Genomic DNA, 23,236 nt, shown 5'->3' on the forward strand with positions numbered 1-23,236 from the left:
TGACTCATGAAAAACAGAGCTAAATGGTCCAGTATCATTATAACCATGGGACCTACTAAGCAACCGCTTCTGGAAGCCCATTTACAGAAACCCCCAAATAACCATCCTTAGTGTGAGGGCTTTCGGTGTGTGTAGGGCTCTACAATGACTATAGATAGTGTTTTTTTAGAAATGTCATAAACTTGTCTTTTTTCCCCCCTTTTTCTTCCCATTTTTTATCTTTCATAGTCTCTGTAGCATATAAGTATTAAGGGATAGAATTCAGAAATCGGCATGTGGGAGTCATAGCCCTTAAGCATCTACCATATGTCAGGCATTATTTCTACACAAAACACTGGTGGAGAAAAACAGATCTCCTGCCTTCCAGAAGCTTATGTTCTGCTGGGGAAGACAGGATAAAAATAAGCATGTCAGATATGTAGAATGCCTGGAGGATAAACTGAGAAAGGGGAACAGGGAAATTGCAGATCAGTGGCCATGGAAGCCCCAGGTGACATCTGAGCAGTTCTGAGGGTGAGGGAGCTGGCCATGTGGACACCTGGAGACTGACAGAGGAACAGCAGGGACAGAAGTCCTGCCTGCAAGGGTGCTGGGCAGTACCCCAACCCACTGCATGCAGCCTTAACATTCAGTGTTACACTTACCTGCACACCTTCTACCTGAAGACAAGCTCTCTTTTTATTTGCACAAGTAAACATAACAGAGAACTATGGAAGGAGTCATTTCCCATGTCATGAGAACAGTGCTCTGCCCATTATCACATCTGTACTCCAGCTGGGCCACAGAACCTCACTGTTCCAAATGTGAGGGAAATGCTGCTTGAATTCAGCTGGCCCAGGCCACCATCACCCAGGCCTTTATACCCACAGTCAGGGAAGAACCTACACCAGTGCCAAAAGCAAGATCAGAAAGGATCACACACTGTATTTCCAGAAATAAATGCAGCAGACTGCTACAATTCAGTGCAGCTAGGAGTCTTCTCCACCTCCAAGGGACACATTTGTGATTAATACAGAGCAGAGTACAAAGTCTGGTCTCTCCAAAAGGTAGACACATCCACCCACCAGGAAAATATAGCTGGGAGTGGCCTGCTTGTGCTACAGGATAGACAATAGAAGGCAACCTGCATGATGGAAGGGCTAGTAAACACACAACACATGGAGGATGTATTATAGATTTGTACACCTGACACCTGTATTAACCAATGTCACCTCAATAAATTCAATTAAAAAAGAAAATAAAGGCAACCTGCATAGCTGTCCAAAGTGGCAGCAGAGGTGAAGTGGGGAAGATGGGGTGGTTGAGAGTTGGGGTTGCTTTTGATGATAAAATGTTCCAGAAGTGAAGGTGATGGGTGCACAGCTGTGAATATACTAAAAACCACTAAACAGTGAACTGTAAATGGGTGAATTGTATGGTATGTGATTATGTCTCAATAAAGATATATATATATATATAATTGTTTTTAATCCAGGGAGAGAAGGCCTTCAGGAACCAGACACTAAAGTGGAGAAGGGACTTGTTGGACCACAAACTTTTTTTTTTTTTAAAGATTTTATTTATTTTTAGAGAGGGGAAGAGAGGGAGAGAGAATCAGTGTATGAGAGATACATTGATTGGTTGCCTCTCGCACGCCCCCAAAAGGGGACCTAGCCCACAACCCAGGCATGTGCCCTGACTGGGAATTGAACCAGTGACACTTTCAGTTCACAGGCCAGTGCTCCATCCACTGAGCCACACCAGCCAGGGCAAGGACCCCAAACTCCTATACAAGAAAAGCACAGGGGAGCACTGCTGGGAGCACCGGACATTAATCCTACCCCTTGGGTGAGGGGCGGGGACAGGTGTACAGCCAGCCAGCCAGGTCTAGCTATGGCAGTTTGAAGGTGGGGAGCAGAGAGGGGCCATGGAGACCCTACTTTGAAGCCATGGCAAACCTGTTCTCCCACCTTGGATTTTCAGACAAGTGAAACTGGTTACTCAAAATTATCTTTAATTTTATAACACCCAGCATTCAATACCAGCTCAAAATCCAGATGTTTTAATCTCCCTGCCTGCTGCCCTCAGTTGGTCGAAGACAAGGCCACTGTGAGGGCTGTGGCAGAACCTGGGAGAGGGTTTGGGGCGGCAAAGAGATGGGAAGCCAGGAAGAAGTGGGAGCTGACCAGTGACTCAGACTCAGGTCCTATTTATGGAGAGGCAGCTCAGGGTGCCCAGGGGGCAGGTGAGAATCTAGAACTGTCTTGGTAGGTCCACTGGCCTCCCCTCAGGATCCTTTCTCCTCCTGATGCATCATTACCGAACACCAGGTGGGGTTCAGTGTCCAGGGGAGGCCCCAAGGGCCCTCAGCAAACAGGCAGCCTGCCTTGGGGTCCAGAGGAGCAGTGGGGAGGTTTCCATGGTTGAGCAGAATCCCGCAGGGCAAGCCACCAGCACACCAACTGCCCAGAGCAGGGTGGTCACAGTCCACTTGTCCATCGCCCCGGGGCTGGGGGAGAGAGGATGGGGCCATCACATGATATGCCTGTCTCAGGACCTGGGCACACCCAGGCTGCAGGTCCCATGGCCTCTGGGCCCCACAGGTGGACAGTGACAGGCTGTGGCAGAACCAGGGAGAGGGTCTGGGACAGCACAGAGGAAAGCAGGTCCAGGAAGGAGAAGCTGAGCTCTATGCTCCAAATCAGACCATCAGCAGGGCAGGTGACAAGTGGGGCTCACTTAGGGAAAGAGTTGTGTTTCCTACACCCCCATACTGTATGCAGACACACTCCCACCCCTGCCCAGGCCCCCTAGTTGGGGTGGCATCCGTCTCACCTGTTGGGCAGTAGGGTGGCTACTGTACCAGCCGGTAGGTGATGTATCTGCCTGCGGTTTCACTGGGCCGGATGATCTTCACCACCTGTGTCAGGGTGATAGCAGGGCTGGGAGGGGCCTCCCCAGGGACCCAGGTATGTGGTGTGGTGTGGTATGGTATGGTGGGGTGGGGGTGTGGCAGGGCGGGTAGCCCCAGGACCCTGACCAAGAGGAGACCTGGGGCAGCCTTGACTCTAAAAGGGGCTGGAGTCCGGGAGGGGTGGGTCCTGAGGGTCCTCCCAGGAGGAAAGGGGCTGGGGGCAGGGCTCTCCGGCCAGGAGGGGCCTCTCACCTGCCCTCGCTTTATCCCAAAATAGCGAGCCACAGGGTCTCCAGCCTGGATCCTGGGCAGCTGGTTCTCTCGGAGTTTACTAAGAAGCCCAGTCAGGAAAAAAGCCATGCAGGGCTGACTGGGAGGGATGGAAAATCCTGAAGAGGACTGGGAAAAGGAGAGGACATGGGGACCAGAAAGGATACTATCGAGCCAGCAGCTCTGTCACCTCCTCCTTGGTCATGACGACGTGCTCTGGGACCAGCTGCCAAGAGAGCCTGTGTCTTCAGAGGGCCGTGACAGACCCCACTGTGTCCCACACCCCTACATGGGAGAGGGGTACAGTGTGCCCCTCAGGGAGTCTGCACCTCACCCTGTGACTGTTACGCAGAGGCCTTGGGAGACAACCTGAGATCCCCTGCAGCTCCCTGGAGAACAGATCTCCCCCCTGAGTTCAGTGGGGTGGTCCTGGGAACCTGCATTCCTAGCAAGGCCCCAGGTGATGCTGCTCTGGGCCCCGGGAGGCCACACACTTTGAGAGCTTGGCTCTACTTCCTTTACTGTCTCACCCCTCCCCACCACCCAACTCCCCCCACCTTCCCCAGGCTGCACCTCATGCTCTGTGATGTTGATGAGCAGCTCCTGTTGCAGAAACTGTTCCAGTATGTACTTGGGGGCCATGTCGACCAGGGACTAAAAGAAACAGACCCTCAGGCTCAGCCACGACTCCTACCCAGGGCTTTACCTCCCAACCCTTATGTGACTGGAGATAAGTGGACCTGGTCTGTTTCTTCCCCAGAGGCCAGGGCAGGCAGGAGGATGAATGGGTTTGATCTTGTGCTCAACAAAAAGCCAGGCATCATAGTGAAAACTCCCATCCCATGTGTGGGTTTTTCCCTGCTGCCCCAGCCCTCAGCACAACTCTCTAAGCCTTGGCCTGGTATCAGGGAATGAGTTTCTGTCAGTTAAATAAGCTCACGGGTTGTCCCTAAGCTGGCATGGCGGTCCCTCTCCAGGAGAGGATCAAGACGGCTAGGACTCCCAAAGGCACAGAGAAGAGGGTTTGTTGCTCCTCCAGCCTCCACATAGGGGGGATGCTGGGTCTGCCCCACACAGCCCACACAGGACAGTAGCTCCCACATCAGGATGTGGGGCCCATGCACCAAGGGGCCAGAGGCAAGTGTTGCCCAGGGTACAGCAGATGCCCTGGGTGAAAATAGGGGTGGGGCCTCACAGGAGGTGCTACAGGAAGGGGAAGTGAACCTCAGGGTAGAACAGGAAGAGGAGCAATCAGGCTCATTGCTGTAGGGGCACCTACCTGCTTGGCGGAGGGCGTCATGCCCTGCTGCACCACTATGAGGGCTCGGGTGATATTCTCCTCCTGCATGCGCTGACAGTACACCTTGATGGTCTTGATTCCCACCTTGGGCTCCTCTGCAGGCAGAGTCCATGCTGGTCCACAATGCCAGGTCCCTCACCCACCCCTTCCCAGGCATGTGTGGTACCACTTTCTGGGGCCTGAGTTTCCCAGGTTGCAGAACAGGGGACTGGCTGCCTCCAGATCACTTAGCTTCTGAAAGGCGTCTGTGCCCCTGCACCTTGGGGTGTCCCTGTCTAGAAGTGGGGTCTGGGAGTCTGGGTTTGGTTGGGTGCCTCACTTGTTCCGAGGTTTAGAAACCCCCGGGTTAAGTGTCTTGTTTAGTGTGGGACCCCGTAAGGTGCGTGGCTGCGGTGAGATGAAATCAGCTGATCTGCTATGGAGACAGGCCACACACCCCAGAGTCCTTACCTTCTCAACAACATTCAGGGTGCAGGCTTTGTCACCGGAGAAGTACTGGACCTTAAAAGCCTAGTAGGTCAGTGTCTAGGCTCCAGCCACTAGGATTCACGGAGACTCCCAACTGGCCCTCTATCTCCGTGCAGAGCATATAACTACACTGACAGGCAGGGTCTGAGGCTGAGCTGTGTTCCCCCCAAAATCCCTATGTTGGAATCCTAACCACCAGGATCTCAGAAGTTGACTGTGCTTGGAAATGGGGCCTTTAAAGAGATGAGCAGGGTAACATGAGCTCATCTGTTGGAGCCTTGATCCAATCTGACTGGTGTCCTTCTAAGAAATTAAGACAAGACATTAGAGAGCCTGTGAAGATGCAGGAAAGAGATGGCCACCATCTACACATTAAGGACAAAGGCCTGAGGGGGAACCAACACAGAGAACACCCTGATATTGGACTTCAAGCCTCCAGCGCTGGGGAAAATAAATGTCTGTTGTTCAGGCCCCATGTGTAGTTTTATTATGGCAGCCCCAGCAAACCAATATAGGCAGAAAGTTCAGTTCTGACCTGAAGCACGGCCCAGAGGAGCAGTGATGCCCCCAGTGTTACCAAAGACCAGGACGTGCAGTGAGACCTCCTACTCTAGGGAGGGGTTGGTCCCTGGCATATCTGGAGATGGCCCCAGGGGAGACCTGTGATATGCATCAAGGTCTCAAACAATCACATCTCAAACACAGGGACACTTTTCTTAGAAAGTGCCACCAGCACCCTGGCTGGTGTGGAGCAGTGGATTAAGCGCCAGCCTGCGAATAGAAAGGTTACCAGTTTGATTCCTGGTCAGGGCACATGTCTGGGTTGTGGGCCAGTTTCCTAGTTGGGGGCGCGAGAGGCAACTGATCGATTGTTTCTCACATTGATGTTTCTCTCCCTCTCTTTCTCCCTCTCTTCCTGTCTCTAAAAATAAATAAATAAATAAATTTTATAAAAAAAAGTGCCACCAGGCTCTGCTCTGCAATTGCTTCTACCTACCCCCTTCATTCTAGGCACAGAGTTGACCCCAAGGTGCTGGACACAACCTAGCCCAACTTCTGTAGGCCTGAGAGCCAGGCTGCATCAGTGGAGTAGGTGCTAAGACAGAGGAACACAGGAGTCTCAGGACACCTCTAAGTGGCTCTTTGCTCAACCTGGGGCTCAGTGGGGGTCCTAGTAGAGGAGGCACCTGAGCTAGGTCTCCAGGGATGATGAGTGGACACTGAGCAGGCAGAGGGAGGAGAAAATGGTGTGGTGACGCGGGATGATTGGCAGGGAAGAGGCAAGAACCCTGCAACAGTACAGGAAAGAGCTGTAGGAAATGCAGGTGCTGAGAGTGGAAGCTGGGCTGGTGTAGGGAAGACACAGTGGGTCTGAGGTCAGGAGGGGCTGGGGGATTGGCTGGAAGGCCTATGATAATCCTGGTCGAAGAAAACAGCCTAGGAATTAGAGAATGGGAAACAAGGCCAAGAAGGAAACTGGAAAAGGCACTTAAGAGGGGTCAGCTATCAATGGTATCACCCACAGTACACAGGGCAAGAGGGAGCTCTCTCTCCTGGGTCATATAGAAGGGGGCTATTACAAGCTGGATCCTGAGCAGGCCCTCAGGTGGCTCCATCAGAACCGTGACCCCTTGGACAGTAGAAAGGCACTCACCGGGGAAAAAGACAAACATCTGGTCGGTGGGGTCATCATTGTGGGCCACCAACACTGTGAGGTCTGTGCGCCGTGGCCGCCCTTCACTTGGCTTGTCCCCAAACTGGGCCTTGAACTCCTCCAGTGTCTGGTCCAGCTCATCCTGAGTCACCAAGTAGCCTCGGTCATGGCACAGCTGTGGACAGAAAGAGCCAGGTAACCCCAGGGTGGAGGAAGGATTGCAGCAAGAGCTTGGGCCAAATGAAGCCACTATGAGGACAATATAGGGAGTTTGGGGCTCAATGTGGCAGGTGTGTGAAGAGGCCAGAAAAGAGGGATGGGGAAGGTGGGGACAAAGATGGAGTACACCCCAAAACAGCCTTTGGACTGCTCCAGTTAACCAGCTGCCATGGGTGTTGTCATTTTATCCTGAACCCTGAGGGAGAGCCTGTGATCGGGAAGCAGCTGCAGAGCTGGGACTTGGGGTGGGGCTCTGGGGTCTGGGGCAGATGAAGAGAGTTGGGTAGGAGGGATGTTGCTACACTGGCTGGGAAAACTCTGGTTGGGAAACCAGGCAACAGCCTGAGGGTCAGCAGTTCTAGGCCTCATCTTGGACATCAGTAGGCTGAGTAGAAGACCCAAATGGAGAAAGAGGAGGTCAGAGCTGCTACGCAGCCTGGCCCCTCACCCCCTTTCCTCTGTGACATCCCCACAGCCTGATTCTCTCTCAGGATCCCAACACTGTCAGCCTGTAGCACAATGGTTTCAGTCCCTGGGTTTGGGGTAGGTTTGCAAAGCAGTAGAGAGGCTGGGTTTGGCTGCACAAGCTTAGTCTCAGCAGGAATCCTGTGAGGTGAGTGCAAAGGCTGAGGTCTTGGTCCAGACCCCACACCTCTGTGGTCTCTGGGGATTACAATGGTTCCCTCCCATGGGATGGCTTAAAGCATCTGGCATGTAGTGATTGATCAGTCAGCTTGCTGCTATCACTCTGTCCCGAGTAACTCAAAAGTTGGTGGCTGAAGCACTGAAGTAGCCACCAAAAAGAGAAGTCAGAGAGAGATATCCGCACTGAAAGATGGCAGGTCAGACCAACTAAGCTAGATTCCTTCCAGCCTCACAATCCTGGAATTGTCTTACACACTTGGGGTAGTGCTGGAGCCTTCCAAGAAGTAAACAAGAGATTTGCGGACGGAAAGGGGGTTCTACGGAAAGTAACCTCACAGGGTGATCTATCATAAATCCCTAACTGGGCAGGTCATAGTGGACAGTGACGCCCTAGACCTAGAACTTTTTTAGCAATAGGTTTATCTTTGCCTAAGTTAAGTCCTGTCCACTGTTCTTGTGCATCCAGGTCATCTTTGAAACACACGTGACCAGTCTCAGGAGAGCAAATAATTTTGTTAACTATCCTGTAATCCAATCCCTGTACTGTTTTCTACCACCTTCATGTAAACTTTCTTACATTCCCTCCTCAATTCCAAATGCATAACAGGAACTGCAACATTGTCATTCTCCTAAAGGGTACTGGACATCTTGCTTCCTGGAATGTCGTCAGTTTTGCTTCAAATAGACTCTTATAAAAGTTCTTTACAGGTCTGGACGTTCTTCACGTGGACCAAATCCTGACACGAAGAGACAGCGAACATCCCAGAAAGACAGACCCCAGACTCCCGGACTCCCTCGGAATCACGTCTGGGCCACTGAGAGTGACGCCCGCCCTCACCACGCTCGCCAAGCAAGGGGCCCCACACGGACTCACCTGCATAATGGTCTTGCGTATCTTCCACAGCCGGTACGTCTCCTCCTCGTCGTCCATACCTGCCGCTGTTCGCAATCACTGTGCCTGTGGTCGGCCGGACATGCGCCGAGTGCGCCTGCGCCGAGCCCCGGTCAGGCCCCCTCAGCCTCCTTATTTTGGGCTGTCTTCAGCGGACGCCTGAATGCAACAACCTTCGGGAGAGTCAATACCAAGGGCAGCCCAAGCCTTTGGAGAGCAGGGGGTGGCTGCCGTAGTAGCTCTCAAACGGCACCGCCCATTCTCATCTTGGAAGCTCTCGCGTGGCTTTGACTGTACGGCTTCTCCGGAGTTATGGTTTCCCCTCAACACCAGCCTCAGGGTAGCAGTTTCCAATCTCAGCAGGCAGAGGCGAGAAAAGGGAGGACAGAGAAAATGAGGCCAGGGGGTTTGCTCTCCTAGGAAAAGTCGGGCTGCCTAGTAGTCGCTTCATAAATATTTGTGCATCCAGCTGCAGTGGGGGCGGTCCTCTCAGTTGGCTTTGGGCCATGTGCAACCTAATAGCCGCAGCCTCAGTTTTCCACCTATACGATGAAAGTAATAAAGTGCCTCCATTTAAGAGGGTTAGCTGAAAATCTAAAGGGATAACCATGCTTGGGAGGAGGTTGGCATAGCTCCTGGTGCTTATGACATGCTCCCACTTCTGTCCTCCCTGCTTCCTGTACTCTGAACCCCAGCCCTGTCTGCCTGGGTATCTCCATGAGTTCATACAGGAGGCTCACCCAGCCCAATCCAGTCAAACCCAGCTCCTCCCAACTTGAGACCATCGGTAATTTCTCATTCAGCAATACACTTAATCAGATATTTACTGAACAACCACAGGACAAGCGCACCTTCTATTCCAGGAAGAGACAGGATAGACACGGTGAACATAATAGACAATAATGTGAGAAGGGGACAATAACTTTGTAAGAAGAGCTAGGACAGCTATGGGAAATGGGAGGTGTGTAGTGTTAGATGGGAGGTCAGGAAAGGTGAGGAGAAGTTTCAGCAAAGTCCCAAAGGATGAGAGGGAGGGAGGTGGGGCTGTCTGGAGGAAGGGGTACCAGGCAGAGAGTACAGTCTGTGCCAAGGCTCGAAGGCTGCACCTTGCCTGGTTGGCAGCAGGAGGAGGGTAGGAGAGGAGGTCAGAGGGTGGGGTGGGGCAGATGTGGGAGGCATTATTGATGGGATTGAAAAGTTTGGGTTTACTGTTCAGCCATTTTCAGAGAGATGAGAGAGGGGCTGTGGAGGCTGTCCTGCCCCATGACTAGGGAGCAGTGGTCCGGGTCTAGGTGTCCTGAAAGAAGCACCCACAGGATTTGCAGGACAGGATGTGGAGATGAGGGAGAACAGAGCTGCCCCGACAGGGAGGGGAAGACCCGGGGGTGGGGGGAGACCTCAAGGGGAGACATGAATGAAGCAGGCAGGATAAGAGTCTGAAATTCAGGGTGAGTTACAAGTGGAGATAGACGTGTCAGAGCCCGCCAGTAGAAATTGGAGCTGGGAGCCTGGATGAGGTAAGTAGCAGATCCAGATCAGAGGCCAGGAGGAGGGAAGAGAGCAAGCAGTAGAAGAAACAGGTATTCACTGGTCCTAGACCAATCTTGGCTATGTGAACTGAGGCACGTTATTTAACCTCTCTGTGCCTCAGGACCTCCCTCCCCTGTCAAGAACAGTATCCACTTCCTTTGGTGACCTGGCTAATGACTGAGCGCCTGACACTGGTGTTATACAAATGCTCTTACATAGAATAAAAGTGGGAGGTTTCTAGGTGACCTGGAACCAGGTGAAGGTGTTTGGAGGAGGAGGGAGCAGCCATCAAAACCACCAAGCTGTGAGTCTGAGAAAACCTGAGGATTGGGCAGAGGTTTAGCCAAGTTGACATTGTTCGTGACTATGAGGACAGATCCAAGGAAGGGTTGAACACCTGGATGGGGCACGTTTACAGGAAGAAAGGAAAATTGGAGATGTGACTAGATGTAACTAGATGCAAAGAGGAACAGGGGGAACAAGAGTGAGAGCACTGGTTGACAGGAGAAAGGGCTCACAAGAGAAACTGGGCCTCAGGACCCCAGAGAGGCTGGCAGGGCCTTACCACAATGCTGATGAATCAGAGTCCTACCAGTGACCATGTGGTCTCAGCACCAGGACACAGAAACCTGCTTCTTCACCCCCACCCCCACCATGCTGTGCCACCTGGCAGAGCCTGAGGCCCAGAGATAAGGCCTCCACCCACACACTTGTGTGTGGGCATGTAAATGGGGCAGCCACTGTGGAAAAGTCTGGCAGCTCCTCAAACAGTTAAACTGAGTTACTATATGATCTAGCAATTTCACTCCTAGGTGCATAAGGAGAAATGAAAATATATGACCACACAAAAACTTGTACAGCCTTACGAGACCAAAAGGTGGAAACAACCTAAACATACATAAGAAGGTGAATGGATACAGAAAGTGGTCTGTCCACACACTGGAGTATTACTCAGCCAGGAAAAAGAGTGAAGCACTGACACTCATTACAACATGGATGAAGCTTGAAAACATGACAGAGAGAAGCCAGACACAAAAGGCCACAGGGTGTGTGATTCCATTTTCATAGAATGTCTAGGATAGGAAAATCCACAGAGCTAGGAAATGAGTTTGTTTGTCAGGGGCTATCGGGGATGGGGAGTGCCTGCTAACCAGGACTGGGTTTCTTTTGAGGTGATGAATGTCTTGAAATAGAGGTGATGGTCAATGTTGTAAATATACTTTAAAGTGGTTAAAATGGTGAATTTTGTTATGTAAATTTTATCTCCATTTTTTAAAAAGAAGAAATCAGACCACAGGAAAGGTCCTGTCCAGTCCTTCCTGGTGTTGTGTGGCTGCCATTCTGGAAAGGCCTCTGCTCAATGGGCAACTCACCTTCCTCATTGAGGGAATTCAGCCACCATAGGGGAGTCTCTCTGGAGCACTGAGACTTCCCCAGGACCCCATTACCCCATCTGTAAAATGGGGTCCCTCTGGCAATAGCTGTGAAACCCCGTAGGCAAACAGCTCCCAGAACCTTGGGTGCACTTCCCCACTGGGCAGCTGCCCATCCCCCACGCTTGTCTCCTCTCCTGCTCTTATCCCCATAACTGGCAGGAAGTTAGGAATGGGGTGAAGACCTCATGCTCCATCTCTCATCCTTGGCGCACTCCACAGGGGCCTCGACCTGTGCTGTTTTTTTGACAATTCTGAAATGAATTACAGCAAATAAGAGATCGCAACTTAAAACTGGAAATAGCTAAATCTTCTTAATGGGCAGGGACACCAGTACTGCTAAGGGGAGGAAATGCGGGGGTGGGGGTAGGGGAGGTAGTTTCTGAGAAGTGAGAAGACCCAGCTGAAACAATGCCCCCTCTCCCCAGGGGAGAGCGCCTATGGTGGCCAGCCTGGAGGGAAGAAGCCACAGTGAAGAACATTGCGCAAGGAGAATGTAGCAACCCGGCCTGGGGGAATTTCTGCCCCGCTACTTTTAACGCCCAACTTAGCTATTTAAGCCCCTGCTCTGCCCTCTAACAGGCCTGGGTCTGGGGCAGAGGGAGGGGGCTTAATGGCTCCCCCCAAAAAACCCAGCCCCAAGAATTTCTGCCCCCTGGCCTCTGCAGAAATGTTCATGGAGGGTCCGAGAAAAGGATAAGATGTTTACAGAGAACAAAAGGCTGAAACCAAGCCGCTGTCTAAACAAAGGTCAAGGTCCAGTAATGGCTGGGAGATGGGGGTGGGGCAGCCAGGCCTGCTGTGGAATTCTGTGACTCAGGTCCCAAGAATGGTGTGGGTCATTTTTCTGACTCTGTGGCCAAGTGTCTGAGGCTTGAGTGGGGCCCTTCTAGTGCTGTGTGCGTACCTGCCTGCAATGTTAGAAGAGGAGACATCGCTCTGGGGTTGTTTTCCTTTGTAAGCACACACCTGAATGTATCCCCGCGTGTTCACCCCGGGGGGAGGGATATCAGGGAGGGTGTTTTAACAAACCCCTCCCCCCTTCAGGGCTCAGATGTGACTTATATAAGCGGCTAAAGCGACGGTTCCCCTAGGACGGTGATGCCTCGTTCACTGTGCATTATGGAGGACACTGCGGCAGCGGACGACTCCAGCAGGGACACCCGCCGCTAGGTGACCCCCCCACGCCGTCACTGTGCGCCCACATATGGAACCGAAGCGCCCCCGCAGCCCCGAGAGAGCGGAAGACCGGCCCCCACTTTGATTTTATTGACATTAAAAACAAAACCAGGTTTTCAATTAGCTGGGGCGATTTTTCTGCGTGTTCGAGCCATCTCCCATCGAGTTTCCAGTAGTTTCTCAAGTTGTTGGGTAACCCGCGTCGCTGTGCTCCACCAACCAGATAACTGTTTCTCCACCACCACCGAGCGGTGGGCGTACACGCGGCCGCCCACCCGCCAAAGAGCATGCGCAGTCACAGACAACAGCAAAACTGCAGCCCATGGCCCGCCCCCGCACGCCCCTCACCCCGGTCTCCCACTGGCTATTTCTTCCACGTGTCACAGCACCCGAGCAGGCGGCCAATGAGGGCACTGGTGGGCGTGGCCGAGGGCGGGGAGGCAAGGAGCGCGGGCGCGCGTCCATTGGTCGGCTCGGCGAAGGGAGGAGCCGCTACTTCCCAGGCGCCCTCCTCCGCTGCGATGAATTTAAGCCGCTTGTGCCGCCTGCTGAAGCCGGCTCTTCTGTGCGGGGCTCTGGGAGCGCCAGGCCTGGTCAACACCATGGTGAGCGCAGCGCTGGCGGCCTGGACGGCGGGCCGTTGGGGCAGACGCGAGGCCTTCACCGTGATGCCCGGGGCCACGGTGACCTTGGGTGGGAGGGCACTGTCCGGCCCGCACGCGGAGAGGCTGTCGGGACCATGGCTAATGCAAGGGCCAGGGTACGGGCGGGGTCATGGCTAGGGGCGGTGTCTGGGGCTCAGCTAGCAGGGCTAAGCGGTGGGGCCCTCGGGGCGTGCAGGGGCTGCTGCGTCAGGTCCGCTGTGGGGGGCTCTTGGCTACTGGCACCAAGGCTGGGGCCCGCTGATCGGGGGCGCCCCTCGGGCTGATTAATCCACTGCCCCTCCCCCGCTTTTACGCCCCTGGACACTAAGCGGTGGCGTCACAGATGGGTGGCTGGGAACCCTGGTTACTGGCCCTTTGTTCCCCGGGCGCGGCACTCGGTGGGCACAGGCGCGTTTCGAGAAGAGTTGGCATGGGCCGCGCAGCCGCCTGCTCCCCGGGTCGCTGCAGGCAGCGGTGCCGGTTGTCAGGCAGGCGGCGGCGACGGCGCCGTCGCCGAGCGCGCCGTCGCCGAGCTCCCGGACGGCAGAAGGCGCGCCCCCAGCGGAAGAAACGTTCTCAGAGCCTGGGACAGCCACAGCCCACGGCCAGGAAGAGTGGCTCTTGTGTCGACTATCAGGATCCGGTGCGCGCGAGACCCCCACACCTGCCAGTGGTGCCCTTTGTCCGCTGGGGCATCTGGCGGGATCCCCTACCCTCCCCGGGCCTTGGTGTCTTCGGTTAAATGCGCCCGGCTGCGCAGGGTGCGTGCACCTTTGAGGAGGAGGAGCCCTCATTTTTTACTTGCCTCAGGGCCCTTGCTTTTCCGCCTGAGATCTCCTTTCGTGGGGACTGAGGGCTGGACGAGTGGGCTGGGGTCTCTGCACCCCGAGGTCCGCCAGCTGCTCAGCATGCCCTTGCCTTGTAGTGTGCGTCCCGTGACGACTGGCGCTGTGCTCAGTCCATGCACGAGTTCTCAGCCAAGGACATCGATGGGCACATGGTTAACCTGGACAAGTACCGGTGAGTACCTGCCAACCTGGTTAGGGGGAGGCAGAGGGAAGGTCAGGGACTTTGACTACCCTATTCCATCTGCAGGGGCTTTGTGTGCATCGTCACCAACGTAGCCTCGCAATGAGGCAAAACAGACGTAAACTACACTCAGCTCGTCGACCTGCACGCCCGATATGCTGAGTCTGGTTTACGGATCCTGGCTTTCCCTTGCAACCAGTTCGGGAGGCAGGTGCGTGTCCTGTGTCCCTGGGTATCCTGTTTTGTGGACACGGGGGAGGGTCTGGGTCGGTGGAAATGGGGACCAAAATGGAGTGCACATTTCTTCCCACTCACCCATGCCACAGGAGCCAGGGACTAATGCAGAGATCAAAGCGTTTGCTGCTGGCTATAATGTCAAATTTGATATGTATAGCAAGATCTGTGTGAATGGGGATGACGCCCACCCGCTGTGGAAGTGGATGAAAGTCCAGCCCAAGGGAAGGGGCATCCTGGGAAAGTGAGTGAGGGGAGGGGAGGGCAGGGCAGGATGACTCCCTAGGGCTTGTTTGAGGGTGCTGCAGTTGCCATGGGATTCCTCATGACTTGTCACTTCTTTTGTAGTGCCATCAAATGGAACTTCACCAAGGTAAGGAAGGGCTTTGAGGGGCAGAACAGGCCAGGACTGTGTCTAAGGCCAGTGCAGTGCCCCCCCACCCCCACCCCAAGAGGCCATAGGCCTGGCCCTAATGGGGCAGCAGGTGGAGGCTGCTTGCTTGCCTCCTGCGCCCTTGTAGGGGCCCCATAGTGGCTTCCTCATGCTAACAACTGCCTATCCTGGTAGTTCCTCATTGACAAGAACGGTTGCGTGGTGAAGCGGTATGGTCCCATGGAAGAGCCTCTGGTAGGTGCCTTTCCAGGAGCCTGTTGGGGGTGGGGCCATGGGAAGAGGTGTTCCTGACCCTGCTTCCCCTACAGGTCATAGAGAAGGACCTGCCCTGCTACCTGTAGCTCCATAAGTGTATACCTCCCATCCGAGCCCACCACCCATGCCCCTCGGAGCCTTCCACCCGGCACCCATGACAGTCTGTCTAAAAACCAGCCAGCTGGTGGGGCAGACCTGAGAACCTGGCGTGCACCCCTGCCGGAGGAAGGCCCTCGGCCTGGCTCGGAGCTCAGCATCCCCACCCCCTGGCTGTCTTGTGGGAATAAAACATACAACTTGGCCTGCTGGGTGCTTCTGCCTCCCTGAGAGGTTACAGGCGTGGAGTTCCCTTAGGATTTAGAGGGCTGCACTCACTCTGCATACCTGCTTCTAATCTTGGCAGCCCCACCCCTTGTGCACTGGCAGAGCTGATCCTGGAGGTGCTAATTCCTCCTAATCAGTGTTATTCCTGGCCTAGGGCCTTAACCTGATCAGAGGCAGCTGTTTGGAGTATGCGCAGGGTGGTGGTCTTCTCTAGTGGGAAGAGGTGGGAGGGTCAAGGGTAGCCCAGCATCTGCCAAGCTGCTCCTGTCAGAGCCATGCTGGTTAGGGCCTGCTCAATAGACTGGCTTCATTGTGTGGATGCTGAGCCAGGGCACCCAAGCCTCTTCATGGTCCTCACCTGTAAGCAGTAGTTGTCCACACTCCTCCCTAGGAGAGTGGGGGAATAGCTTGAGGCCGGTGGGTGGGGAGTGGCTGGGTCCCCTCCACATACACACACTATTTAGTACCCCAAGGGAAAGCCAGCAGCAGTGGGTGGGGACCTGCAGAGGGAGGTGGCTCCTACCTATTTCTCAGTTTTCTGACTGGAGACAGCCCCCTGCCTCTGGGCCAAAGGTCTGGTGCACTCCCCACAGCTCCCAAGAGAAACCTGGCATCCACTTCTGCCTTCTATTACCAGACCCAGCTCTTGGGCCTTCCTGTCCCTGAGCTGCCCTGCCTGCTGGACCCAGTACCCCAGTACCCCCTGAGGAAGCCTTGGGAGGAAAATGAGACAGGCCAGAGCCCTACTACACATGGGGGTTGGGGGGAAGGTCTGAAGAACTGGTCTTACCACAAGGGTCCCAGCTGGGCTTTGTGTCTCTAGCGGTCAGAAGGCAGGCAGTGCAGGCAGTGTCCAGTTCAAGATACCACGAGTCTGGCTTAGCCAGTTAAAAGGCAGCTGACCTATGCTGGTACCAGGACCACACAGTGGATCTATCTTTCTCATCATGGCTTGTCACCAACAGGACCAGTGAGTGGGTTGAGCCCTTGCCACGGAAAGCAATGGCCTAAGAGGGGTATCTGGGCAAAGAGTGGGCTGATTTCACACTCCCACACCCTCAATAGCCCAGGCATCCCCTAAATGCCCCTTGCAGAGGGGACATGTAGTGGCATCCCACCTCCTCCCCTCACTGCCCCTGTAGTCCAGAGGATCAGACACCCTGGGAAGTAGTGAAAAGACACATATATTTAAAAAAGATCTTTTTACATATATACACGAGTTATAAATACATGTAGAAACCAGGAACTGCCTACCCCTCAAGCTCCACAGGTAGGTTCTGGGGCCTGGAAGAGGCAACTGGGCAATAATTTAGGGAGCAGAGAGCAGGTAAGGGGGATTGCATATATTAATGGGGGGTCTGCCCCACACAGCCTCCCAGAGACAAAAGGCCCTGAGAACCGAACCGGGTGTTTCCTGAGTTTCCAGCTCTTGGGGCCACCCAGTTTTGTGTATTTTTAAGGGTTCTGGTCTTTCCAGGCCTGATGGGGTGGGCCTGTGAGGGGAGCCCCACCCAGGCCTGGAGGGCAGGAGAGAAGAGGCAAGGGGTAACCTCCACTCCCAGGCCCTGCCTGAGCCCAAGTGGGACACACACTTGCTGCTCCACTGGGCAGGGCAGCAGCATCTTGAGGGGTCTGCCTAGGCACCGGCCGGGGAAGGCACTGCAGTGGAGGCCTTGGATGGTTGGATGAGGGGCATGCCAACCCCCCTTCCTCTCAGTAGTTGGCAGGGGGACCTGCCCTGCTCACCACCCACTTTGGTACAAGACCATGTCTGTGGCATATTACAGATAAATAAGTTTTGTCCAGGAAGAACACCTGGCTGTGGGCGGAGACCAGGCCTAGGAGTTGGGGAAAGGAGGGCTGAACTGGATGACACTCTGCCGCTCAGGGCCCCCCCCACCCCCTGGCACACCCATCATCCCTGCAGCACCGCCCAGCGCCCTGGGGGGCTCTGGAGGCTGTACAGCATTGAGGGAGCGCAGCATGTCCTCTAGCACCTCCTTGAAGTTGATGTCGCAGCCCTGATGCATGAGAGCTGCAGGGTCAGCTGGGGCATTGAGGGTGCCCAGCAGCAGGCCACTGGGGGTGGGCACAGGGTCCGGGGGAAGCGGGAAGGTGAAGGGTGAGGGTGGTGGGTAGACCTGGGCTGGTGGGCTGTACGTGAGGTCCAGGACTTCACCAGGGCCACAGGACAGCGAGAGTGGACGCAGGGCTGGCGATGGTGGCACTGGGAAGCCTTGGCCTTGCACATTCTTGCGCTTCACATCTGCATCCATGAGTTGCAGCTCCTGTAGCAAGCGGGGCACACAGCTTTCGGGAATCTTGATGCCTGCAGCGCATGCAGAGGATGGTATGTCAAGGCCTCCAGTGCAACACCCACCAACACCCACACCTTCCCACTGGCATACCCACCCAGTGCAGCACCCACCAACACCCACACCCCCTTCCTGCTGGCATACCCACCCACTCACCAACTTGCTTCTTCTTGTCCTTGGTCTTAAGGCGAACGATTTGCAAATAGCTGCTGCTGGTAACATCAGCCATGACAGCGGCAATGCGGCCCCACACACGCAACAGAGCCCCGCACAGCATGTAGTGGTGCCGCAGCCTCAGGCCCTGCACGCAGTCCTTGCCCTCCTGCACCAGCCGGCATTGCCGGTTCCTGTGTGGCAGGCAGGGAGGCTCAGGCACACAGTGCCCCATGCACCTACCCCAACGACCCCTAAGGCTCCTCCCCAAGCCCCACAGATACTTCCTCCATTCTAGCATGGCTCCTCTCTTGAAGTGACACCTCCTGGGGGTCCTGGGATGCCCCAGATGCCAAAAGTGACCCTTGCCCTGTGTACTATGTGCGGACTATCCCTAGTAGAGCTGCCCAGAGAAAACAGCACAGGACTATCCAATGCAGTGTGCCCCCCCAACCCAGTCCAACCCCAATCCTCACCATGAGGTGTGGCTGCAGTGCTTCAGCGACAAGGTGTAGTTACTCTCCCAGGGCTCCCTGGCCTCCTCTGCCGTCACCTAAGGATACATAGTCATGTGAGACCCTGAATGAGAGGCCCATTCACACTTCTAGTGCACAGTTGTGGAAACTGGGGCTCAGAGTGCCCCAGGCAAGCTCATCTCACACCTGGCAGCCCCCTCCTGATGGCCAGCTGAGCTGCACACAGAGGGCAGGCCTGGAAGCTGCAGAAGCCAAATTAGGAAGGGGACACAGCGGGGGCAACCAGAGTAATAGGGATACATAAACCTGGGGACACGGGCATCCTGGGGCCTCCCTGCCTATCTCCTCCCCTGCCCCAGCCCCTACCTGGTGGAACTTCCGGCACAGGCTGTCAAAGGTCTCCAGCTGGCTCTGCCGGCCAATGTTGGGCTTGTACACGGTGAAGAGCTTACTGTGGTTCTGCTCAGCCAAGAGGCAGCTTGGCTTGTTGCCACGAGCCTAGGCAGGGGGTCTTGTGAGGCTGGGGTAGGCAGCCGTATGTCCCAAGGTGGGGGTCCCCAATGAAGTCGTGCTGGGGAGGGCGTGAGGCTGAAAGCTGGACCTCTACCCTCTGCTGTCCCTCCCTCCCAGCACTGTCCCCCCTTCCCCAAGCCTGCCCCAGGACTGCCCACCTTGTAGGAGAGGTAGAAGCCATCATGGGGGCCAGTTAGCTCCAGTGACCTGGTGTATGCCTCCTCCCACTTCAGGCCACGGTCCACGGTGATCTGCCATAGCATTCAAGCATTAGGGGCAGGGGCGGGTGCTTGGGGTGGGGGTCAGGGCAGGCCATTGCTCACTCACCTTGTATAAGACCACCTGCCCATCCTGCGGGTGTCCAGGGGCCAGGAACACCTGCTGGCTCTCTTCATAGATCTCCTCGATGCCCGGAGCCAGGTCTGGAGAGGACACCAGGGTTAGCAGGGTTCCACCTGGGGGCCATATGGCTCCTCACTCAAGCAAGGCCTGGTATTATTCAGCTCGCTCCAGTTTCTGGGCTTAGGGGAGGGTGTCAATCCCAAGTTCTGAGGTGTGCCATAGAGGGGGAGGTTCCCCCAGCAGAATCAGCCTGGTCCTGATCTTGCCCGCAGCCTGGATTGCGAGTAGCCCCTCCAGTCTAGTAGTCTGGGGCCCCAACCACAATGTGCAGGCCACTCACACCAGGTGTGACCACAGACAACATGTCTCTCGGGCTCCCTCTCTGCACAGCTGTCCTGGGGACAGTTAGGTAGGTAGGGGTCTACGCCCTCTGCAGATTTTATGATAAAAGCTTTATTGGAAAGAGGCCCCTCGGCCCTTGATGTTCTTGGTGAGGGCCTGGTGTTTGAGGTGCTGGATGTTGTTTCCTTTAGGCCCCTCCTTCTCCTTTGGCAGCACTCACCCAGGATGCCCATGTCGTATTTTCCCTCCTTCTTGTCCACCTCAATGAGGTGGTCAAAAGTGTCAGAGAAGTACTGGAACAGCGCATTCTGCTTGTGTACCTCCAGCCCCAGGATGCGGTTGAGGAACTTGGTGATGGAGCAGTCTGTGGGGAGAGGATGGTGTCAGGCTGTCAGCCCTGCTCACCCACTCCTTACCCAGCCCACTTAGAAGGTAAAGGGGGACTCACCCTTCTCCACATCCAGGCAGCCGGACCTGGACTCCCGCCCACCGATACCAACTGATAGCAGGCCCTGCTTCATGTCTGCAGGAAGAGAGGGCTTTTGTACATGCCCCTTGCACCAGCCCACCCCTGGTCCCTCTGCCACCAGTGTCCCTTTGGTGTGTGTCCAAGGAATCTTTAGAAAACAAATCCAGCCTACTAATCCCAGTGCCCAAAACTGGTCTCCCAGGGCAACCCCCATGTGCCAAACCCCCAGCTCACCCCGGAAGAAAGCAGCGTCCCCTCCTGGGTAGCCCTGGGGCAGGGGCACCTTGTTCTCTGTCTGGCTCAGGATGGTAGTGAGGACGCAACTGAGGGCCCGGGCGCCATACTAAGCAGAAAGGCCAGGTAAGAGGCTGGGCTTGGTTTGGCATCTGAGACCCCTCCTCTCCAGGCCCCCAACCTCCCTGGTACCTTGTTTTCAAAGTTGTACTTGCTCAGGTCTCGGGACTCAGTGGCTCTGCGGTCCCCATGTGTCAGAGCCCCCTGCCAGGGATGAGGGAGCCATCACACACTGCCCACACTCTTTCCTACTCCCCTCCTCAGGGAGCCCCCCAACATCTCCCCCGCCCAGCCCCCACCCCCCACCCATCTCACCCTGTCCCAGCCTGACCACTCACCAGGCTCTCCAGTCGCTTGGCGACAATGGAGGCAAACCTGCGCTCCCCAGCCAGTTCTGAGATGAGGAAGATGTATTCCGGCGCAGACACCTGATTGGACCGATGGGTTCGGCCTAGAGACAGAAGGAGCTCTCAGGGGCTGCCCCAATGGGGCTGGGCCAAGGCAAGGGCAGGCCTGGGGCAGGACAGGGGCAGGGCCTGGGTATCCTGGGGTAGGGTGTTCTGGGGAGGGGCAGGGCTCACCAAACTGCTGGATGGCGCGGTCGGCACTCCAGGGCAGCTCAAGTGTCATGTGGACCCGGCGCCGCTGGTTCTGGACACGACGATCAGCTTGGAGAGAGACTCCAGAACTGGAAGCCTCTGAGATGATGGCCACAAGCTAGGGGGGTGTGGACAAGTCAGGCTGGCGGGGTGAGTGGCAGCCTGCTCTTCCTTGCCCACATACCTCATATGCCCTGGGTCACCCTGATGTGTTTAAGGTAACCCACACAACAAGTTGAGGCACACTGGGGTGGGGGATGGGGCATGTGGGCTTAGAATAAAGTGTGGACCAACCCCAGGTCACCCCTGGAGAGTGGCTGCCCCACTGTTGCCTGCTTTCCTGCTGTTTCCTCAAGCGGCTTCTACCGGTAATAAAGGTAGGGCAGTCAGGGAGGCCTGTTTCCCCCAACTTGGGCATATGTGCCAAAGCAAAGCACACTCACACTCACACGCATACACTCACAATGGGGCTGCAGTGATCAGTGGTCCAGAGCCAGCCCCTTAAGACTCAGGACTCCTGTACCTCCCTTGTCCAAGAGGCCCTCACAAACTCTTCCTCCCGCCCATGTGCACTGGCACACAGGGGTGCCCCGCCATGTCCCCCACCTTTTCTCCTCTCATGAAGCGCTCCTTCTCCCTGAGGTTCACGTGGTCGATGGAGAGGCCTTGCTCTGCCCGAGACTCAAAGGCCACAGTCCCGTCAGACCTGGACACCACACGGCCCTTCCTACCAGTCATCTGTGGCAGAGCAGGGGCAAGGGACAGGCTGTGAGGCTGTGTGGCTGCGCAGGGGCTGGTCCCGTGTGCCTCAGTTTCAATGTTTCCCCCGCTGTCCCCCCACTCCCAGACTCTGCCTTGGGTGGGAAGAAGGGCTGTGGGCCCTAGGCCAGAACATGACTTCTGCCTTGGGACCAGCCACAGAGGATCTGAGGTGGCACCAAAGGGACATTCCAAGAAAAAGTATAGATAGTATGGGTAGGGAGACAGAACAGGCAGAAAACAATCTAGGGGACGGGGGTCCAGCCTGGGGCCTGACTTCACCCAGAATGTACAGGCCCAAGGGCACATGGGGGTGCCATGGGAGGTGGGCATATCCACCATGTCTACTGGATGCTGGGCCCTGCAGTTGGTCCCCCACCTCACAGTGCCGGCAGGGACTTGAATTGTCCACCAGGGGGCACCAGAGACTGAGTCCTGGTGGGTGCCCTTCTGGAGCTCACCTCAGCCACATGTACAGGGCCCCCAAGCTGGTCAATGAGCTCGTCCAGGGTGTTGACTGGCAGCTCCCGGCCCAGCACCTGCACCTTGGCCAGCAGGTCCTGCTTCAGCCGATCCACCCGTTCCAGGATGCCAGGGCCGTGGGGGTCCCGCTGTGGGGGGCACAGGGGGCCTGTGGGGCCTCAGGGTCAGGGGGGACGAGCCAGGTGACCTGACCAAAACCCCACACACAACAGGACTCAGCCTTGGGTACTTGAGGATGAGGGGGTCCCTGCTAGCCTCAGGGACAGCCAGGTGCAGGGGAGGTATAGGGGCCTGGACCTTCTCCCTAACCCCAGACTGCTTGTGTGAACCCAGCTCTGCTGCTGACCGGCCATGGAACGCTGACCTCCCCTCTCTGAGCCTGTTCCCCATCTGTAAAGAGGTGAAAGGCTGGGTCACAGGCCTCACCGCGGTCGTCAGCAGGGAGCCCCACAGCATCCACAATAACCACATCATCGTCCACCAGGGACTCGGGGGAGGAGTGGAAGTCGCTGTCCAGGCCGGCATCCGACTCTGTGCTGCTGTCATCACTGATTCGGATCACGCCTGCCATGTCGTACGCTGGTCTGGATGCCTTGGCCCCTCGGCCCCTAGGCCGCCCTGAAGGGGAAGAGCCAGGGGTCACCTCAGCCCAGCCTTGCTCCTTGGTCCTGTGTGGGTCTGACTTGGGGCCCTGCTCATGGCAACACACAAGTGGGCACTGTGGCTGGAGGGTGCCCCCACCAGTTCTCTCGGGAAACTGTAGTCAGGGCACTATGTGTCTGTTGCCCCCTGGATGCCCTCCCTGCTGGCAGTATGTGCTTTCAGTCTTCCCTAGCCCTCCTTTGCAGGTGTACGGTGGAAAAGGGGCACCCCTTGCAGCAGAGGGAGCAGCGGGAGTGACTGGTTAACCTGGGATGATGCTCAGAAAGGATGGGCTAAGACAGGCAGCAGGTGCGAGGACAGAGGGGAGCCCCAGGAGGGCTGCAAGCCAAAGCTGGGGACAGGATGGGCTCTTACGTTTTCTCTTACTGCCTGTTCCTCTGTCTCGCTTTCTTTTGGTTGAAGGAAAGTGCTTCTGAATTAGTGACAGAAAGACGCCCCTAAAAGTGAGAAGCAAAGTTTATTCTT

General features: G+C 55.8%; 3 protein-coding genes across 9 annotated transcripts in view; 1 reads left to right on the forward strand and 2 right to left on the reverse strand.

Moving 5' to 3' along the window:
* Positions 1-2,207: 2,207 nt before the first annotated feature.
* POLR2E (RNA polymerase II, I and III subunit E) lies at positions 2,208-8,456 on the reverse strand. Its single transcript, XM_090289137.1, has 8 exons — positions 8,324-8,456; positions 6,586-6,760; positions 4,443-4,558; positions 3,737-3,817; positions 3,331-3,389; positions 3,146-3,224; positions 2,815-2,899; positions 2,208-2,488 (listed from the first exon to the last, which is right to left on the reverse strand). Exons 1-7 carry the CDS (start codon positions 8,378-8,380, stop codon positions 2,834-2,836), a joined length of 633 nt encoding a protein of 210 aa, XP_090145263.1. The 5' UTR covers positions 8,381-8,456; the 3' UTR covers positions 2,208-2,488; positions 2,815-2,833.
* A 4,492-nt stretch (positions 8,457-12,948) lies between these two features.
* On the forward strand, positions 12,949-15,366 carry GPX4 (glutathione peroxidase 4). 4 transcript variants are annotated; one of them, XM_090289143.1, is made up of 7 exons: positions 12,949-13,088; positions 14,053-14,147; positions 14,223-14,367; positions 14,483-14,634; positions 14,739-14,763; positions 14,912-15,018; positions 15,093-15,366. In XM_090289143.1, exons 1-6 carry the CDS (start codon positions 13,005-13,007, stop codon positions 14,987-14,989), a joined length of 579 nt encoding a protein of 192 aa, XP_090145269.1. In that variant the 5' UTR covers positions 12,949-13,004; the 3' UTR covers positions 14,990-15,018; positions 15,093-15,366. The 4 variants fall into 4 exon arrangements, with proteins under 4 accessions (XP_090145269.1, XP_090145268.1, XP_090145271.1 ...); XM_090289142.1 differs by having other exon boundaries at positions 12,951-13,088; positions 14,959-15,018; XM_090289145.1 differs by lacking the exon at positions 12,949-13,088 and adding an exon at positions 13,098-13,243 and having other exon boundaries at positions 14,959-15,018.
* A 1,165-nt stretch (positions 15,367-16,531) lies between these two features.
* Positions 16,532-23,236, reverse strand: part of SBNO2 (strawberry notch homolog 2) — a 53,543-nt gene continuing 46,838 nt past the window's right edge. For all 4 annotated transcript variants that reach the window (XM_090289140.1, XM_090289138.1, XM_090289139.1 and 1 more), the window contains 16 exons: positions 23,126-23,208; positions 22,535-22,726; positions 22,087-22,256; positions 21,473-21,604; positions 20,849-20,984; positions 20,606-20,718; positions 20,400-20,471; positions 20,208-20,316; positions 19,953-20,027; positions 19,725-19,868; positions 19,148-19,242; positions 18,979-19,071; positions 18,674-18,805; positions 18,308-18,384; positions 17,835-18,025; positions 16,532-17,692 (listed from right to left, as the gene is read on the reverse strand). In XM_090289140.1, the coding sequence (XP_090145266.1) occupies positions 17,202-17,692; positions 17,835-18,025; positions 18,308-18,384; positions 18,674-18,805; positions 18,979-19,071; positions 19,148-19,242; positions 19,725-19,868; positions 19,953-20,027; positions 20,208-20,316; positions 20,400-20,471; positions 20,606-20,718; positions 20,849-20,984; positions 21,473-21,604; positions 22,087-22,256; positions 22,535-22,726; positions 23,126-23,208 (2,305 nt within the window). In that variant the 3' untranslated portion in view covers positions 16,532-17,201. The remainder of the gene's footprint in view (positions 17,693-17,834; positions 18,026-18,307; positions 18,385-18,673; positions 18,806-18,978; positions 19,072-19,147; positions 19,243-19,724; positions 19,869-19,952; positions 20,028-20,207; positions 20,317-20,399; positions 20,472-20,605; positions 20,719-20,848; positions 20,985-21,472; positions 21,605-22,086; positions 22,257-22,534; positions 22,727-23,125; positions 23,209-23,236) is intronic.

Source organism: Furipterus horrens, unplaced genomic scaffold (assembly GCF_987537825.1).
Source record: "Furipterus horrens unplaced genomic scaffold, mFurHor1.1.pri manual_scaffold_10, whole genome shotgun sequence".
NCBI classification, from domain to species: Eukaryota; Metazoa; Chordata; class Mammalia; order Chiroptera; family Furipteridae; genus Furipterus; species Furipterus horrens.

Bases quoted from the DNA above. Each gene is read 5' to 3' on its own strand.
- POLR2E (XM_090289137.1), bottom strand. From the start codon at position 8,380: ATGGACGACGAGGAGGAGACGTACCGGCTGTGGAAGATACGCAAGACC. The intron at 4,559-6,585 runs GTGAGTGCCTTT...CTCTGCCTGCAG, and splicing joins GATGTTTGTCTTTTTCCCCG to AGGAGCCCAAGGTGGGAATC. The intron at 2,900-3,145 runs GTGAGAGGCCCC...ACCCTGACACAG, and splicing joins TTGGGATAAAGCGAGGGCAG to GTGGTGAAGATCATCCGGCC.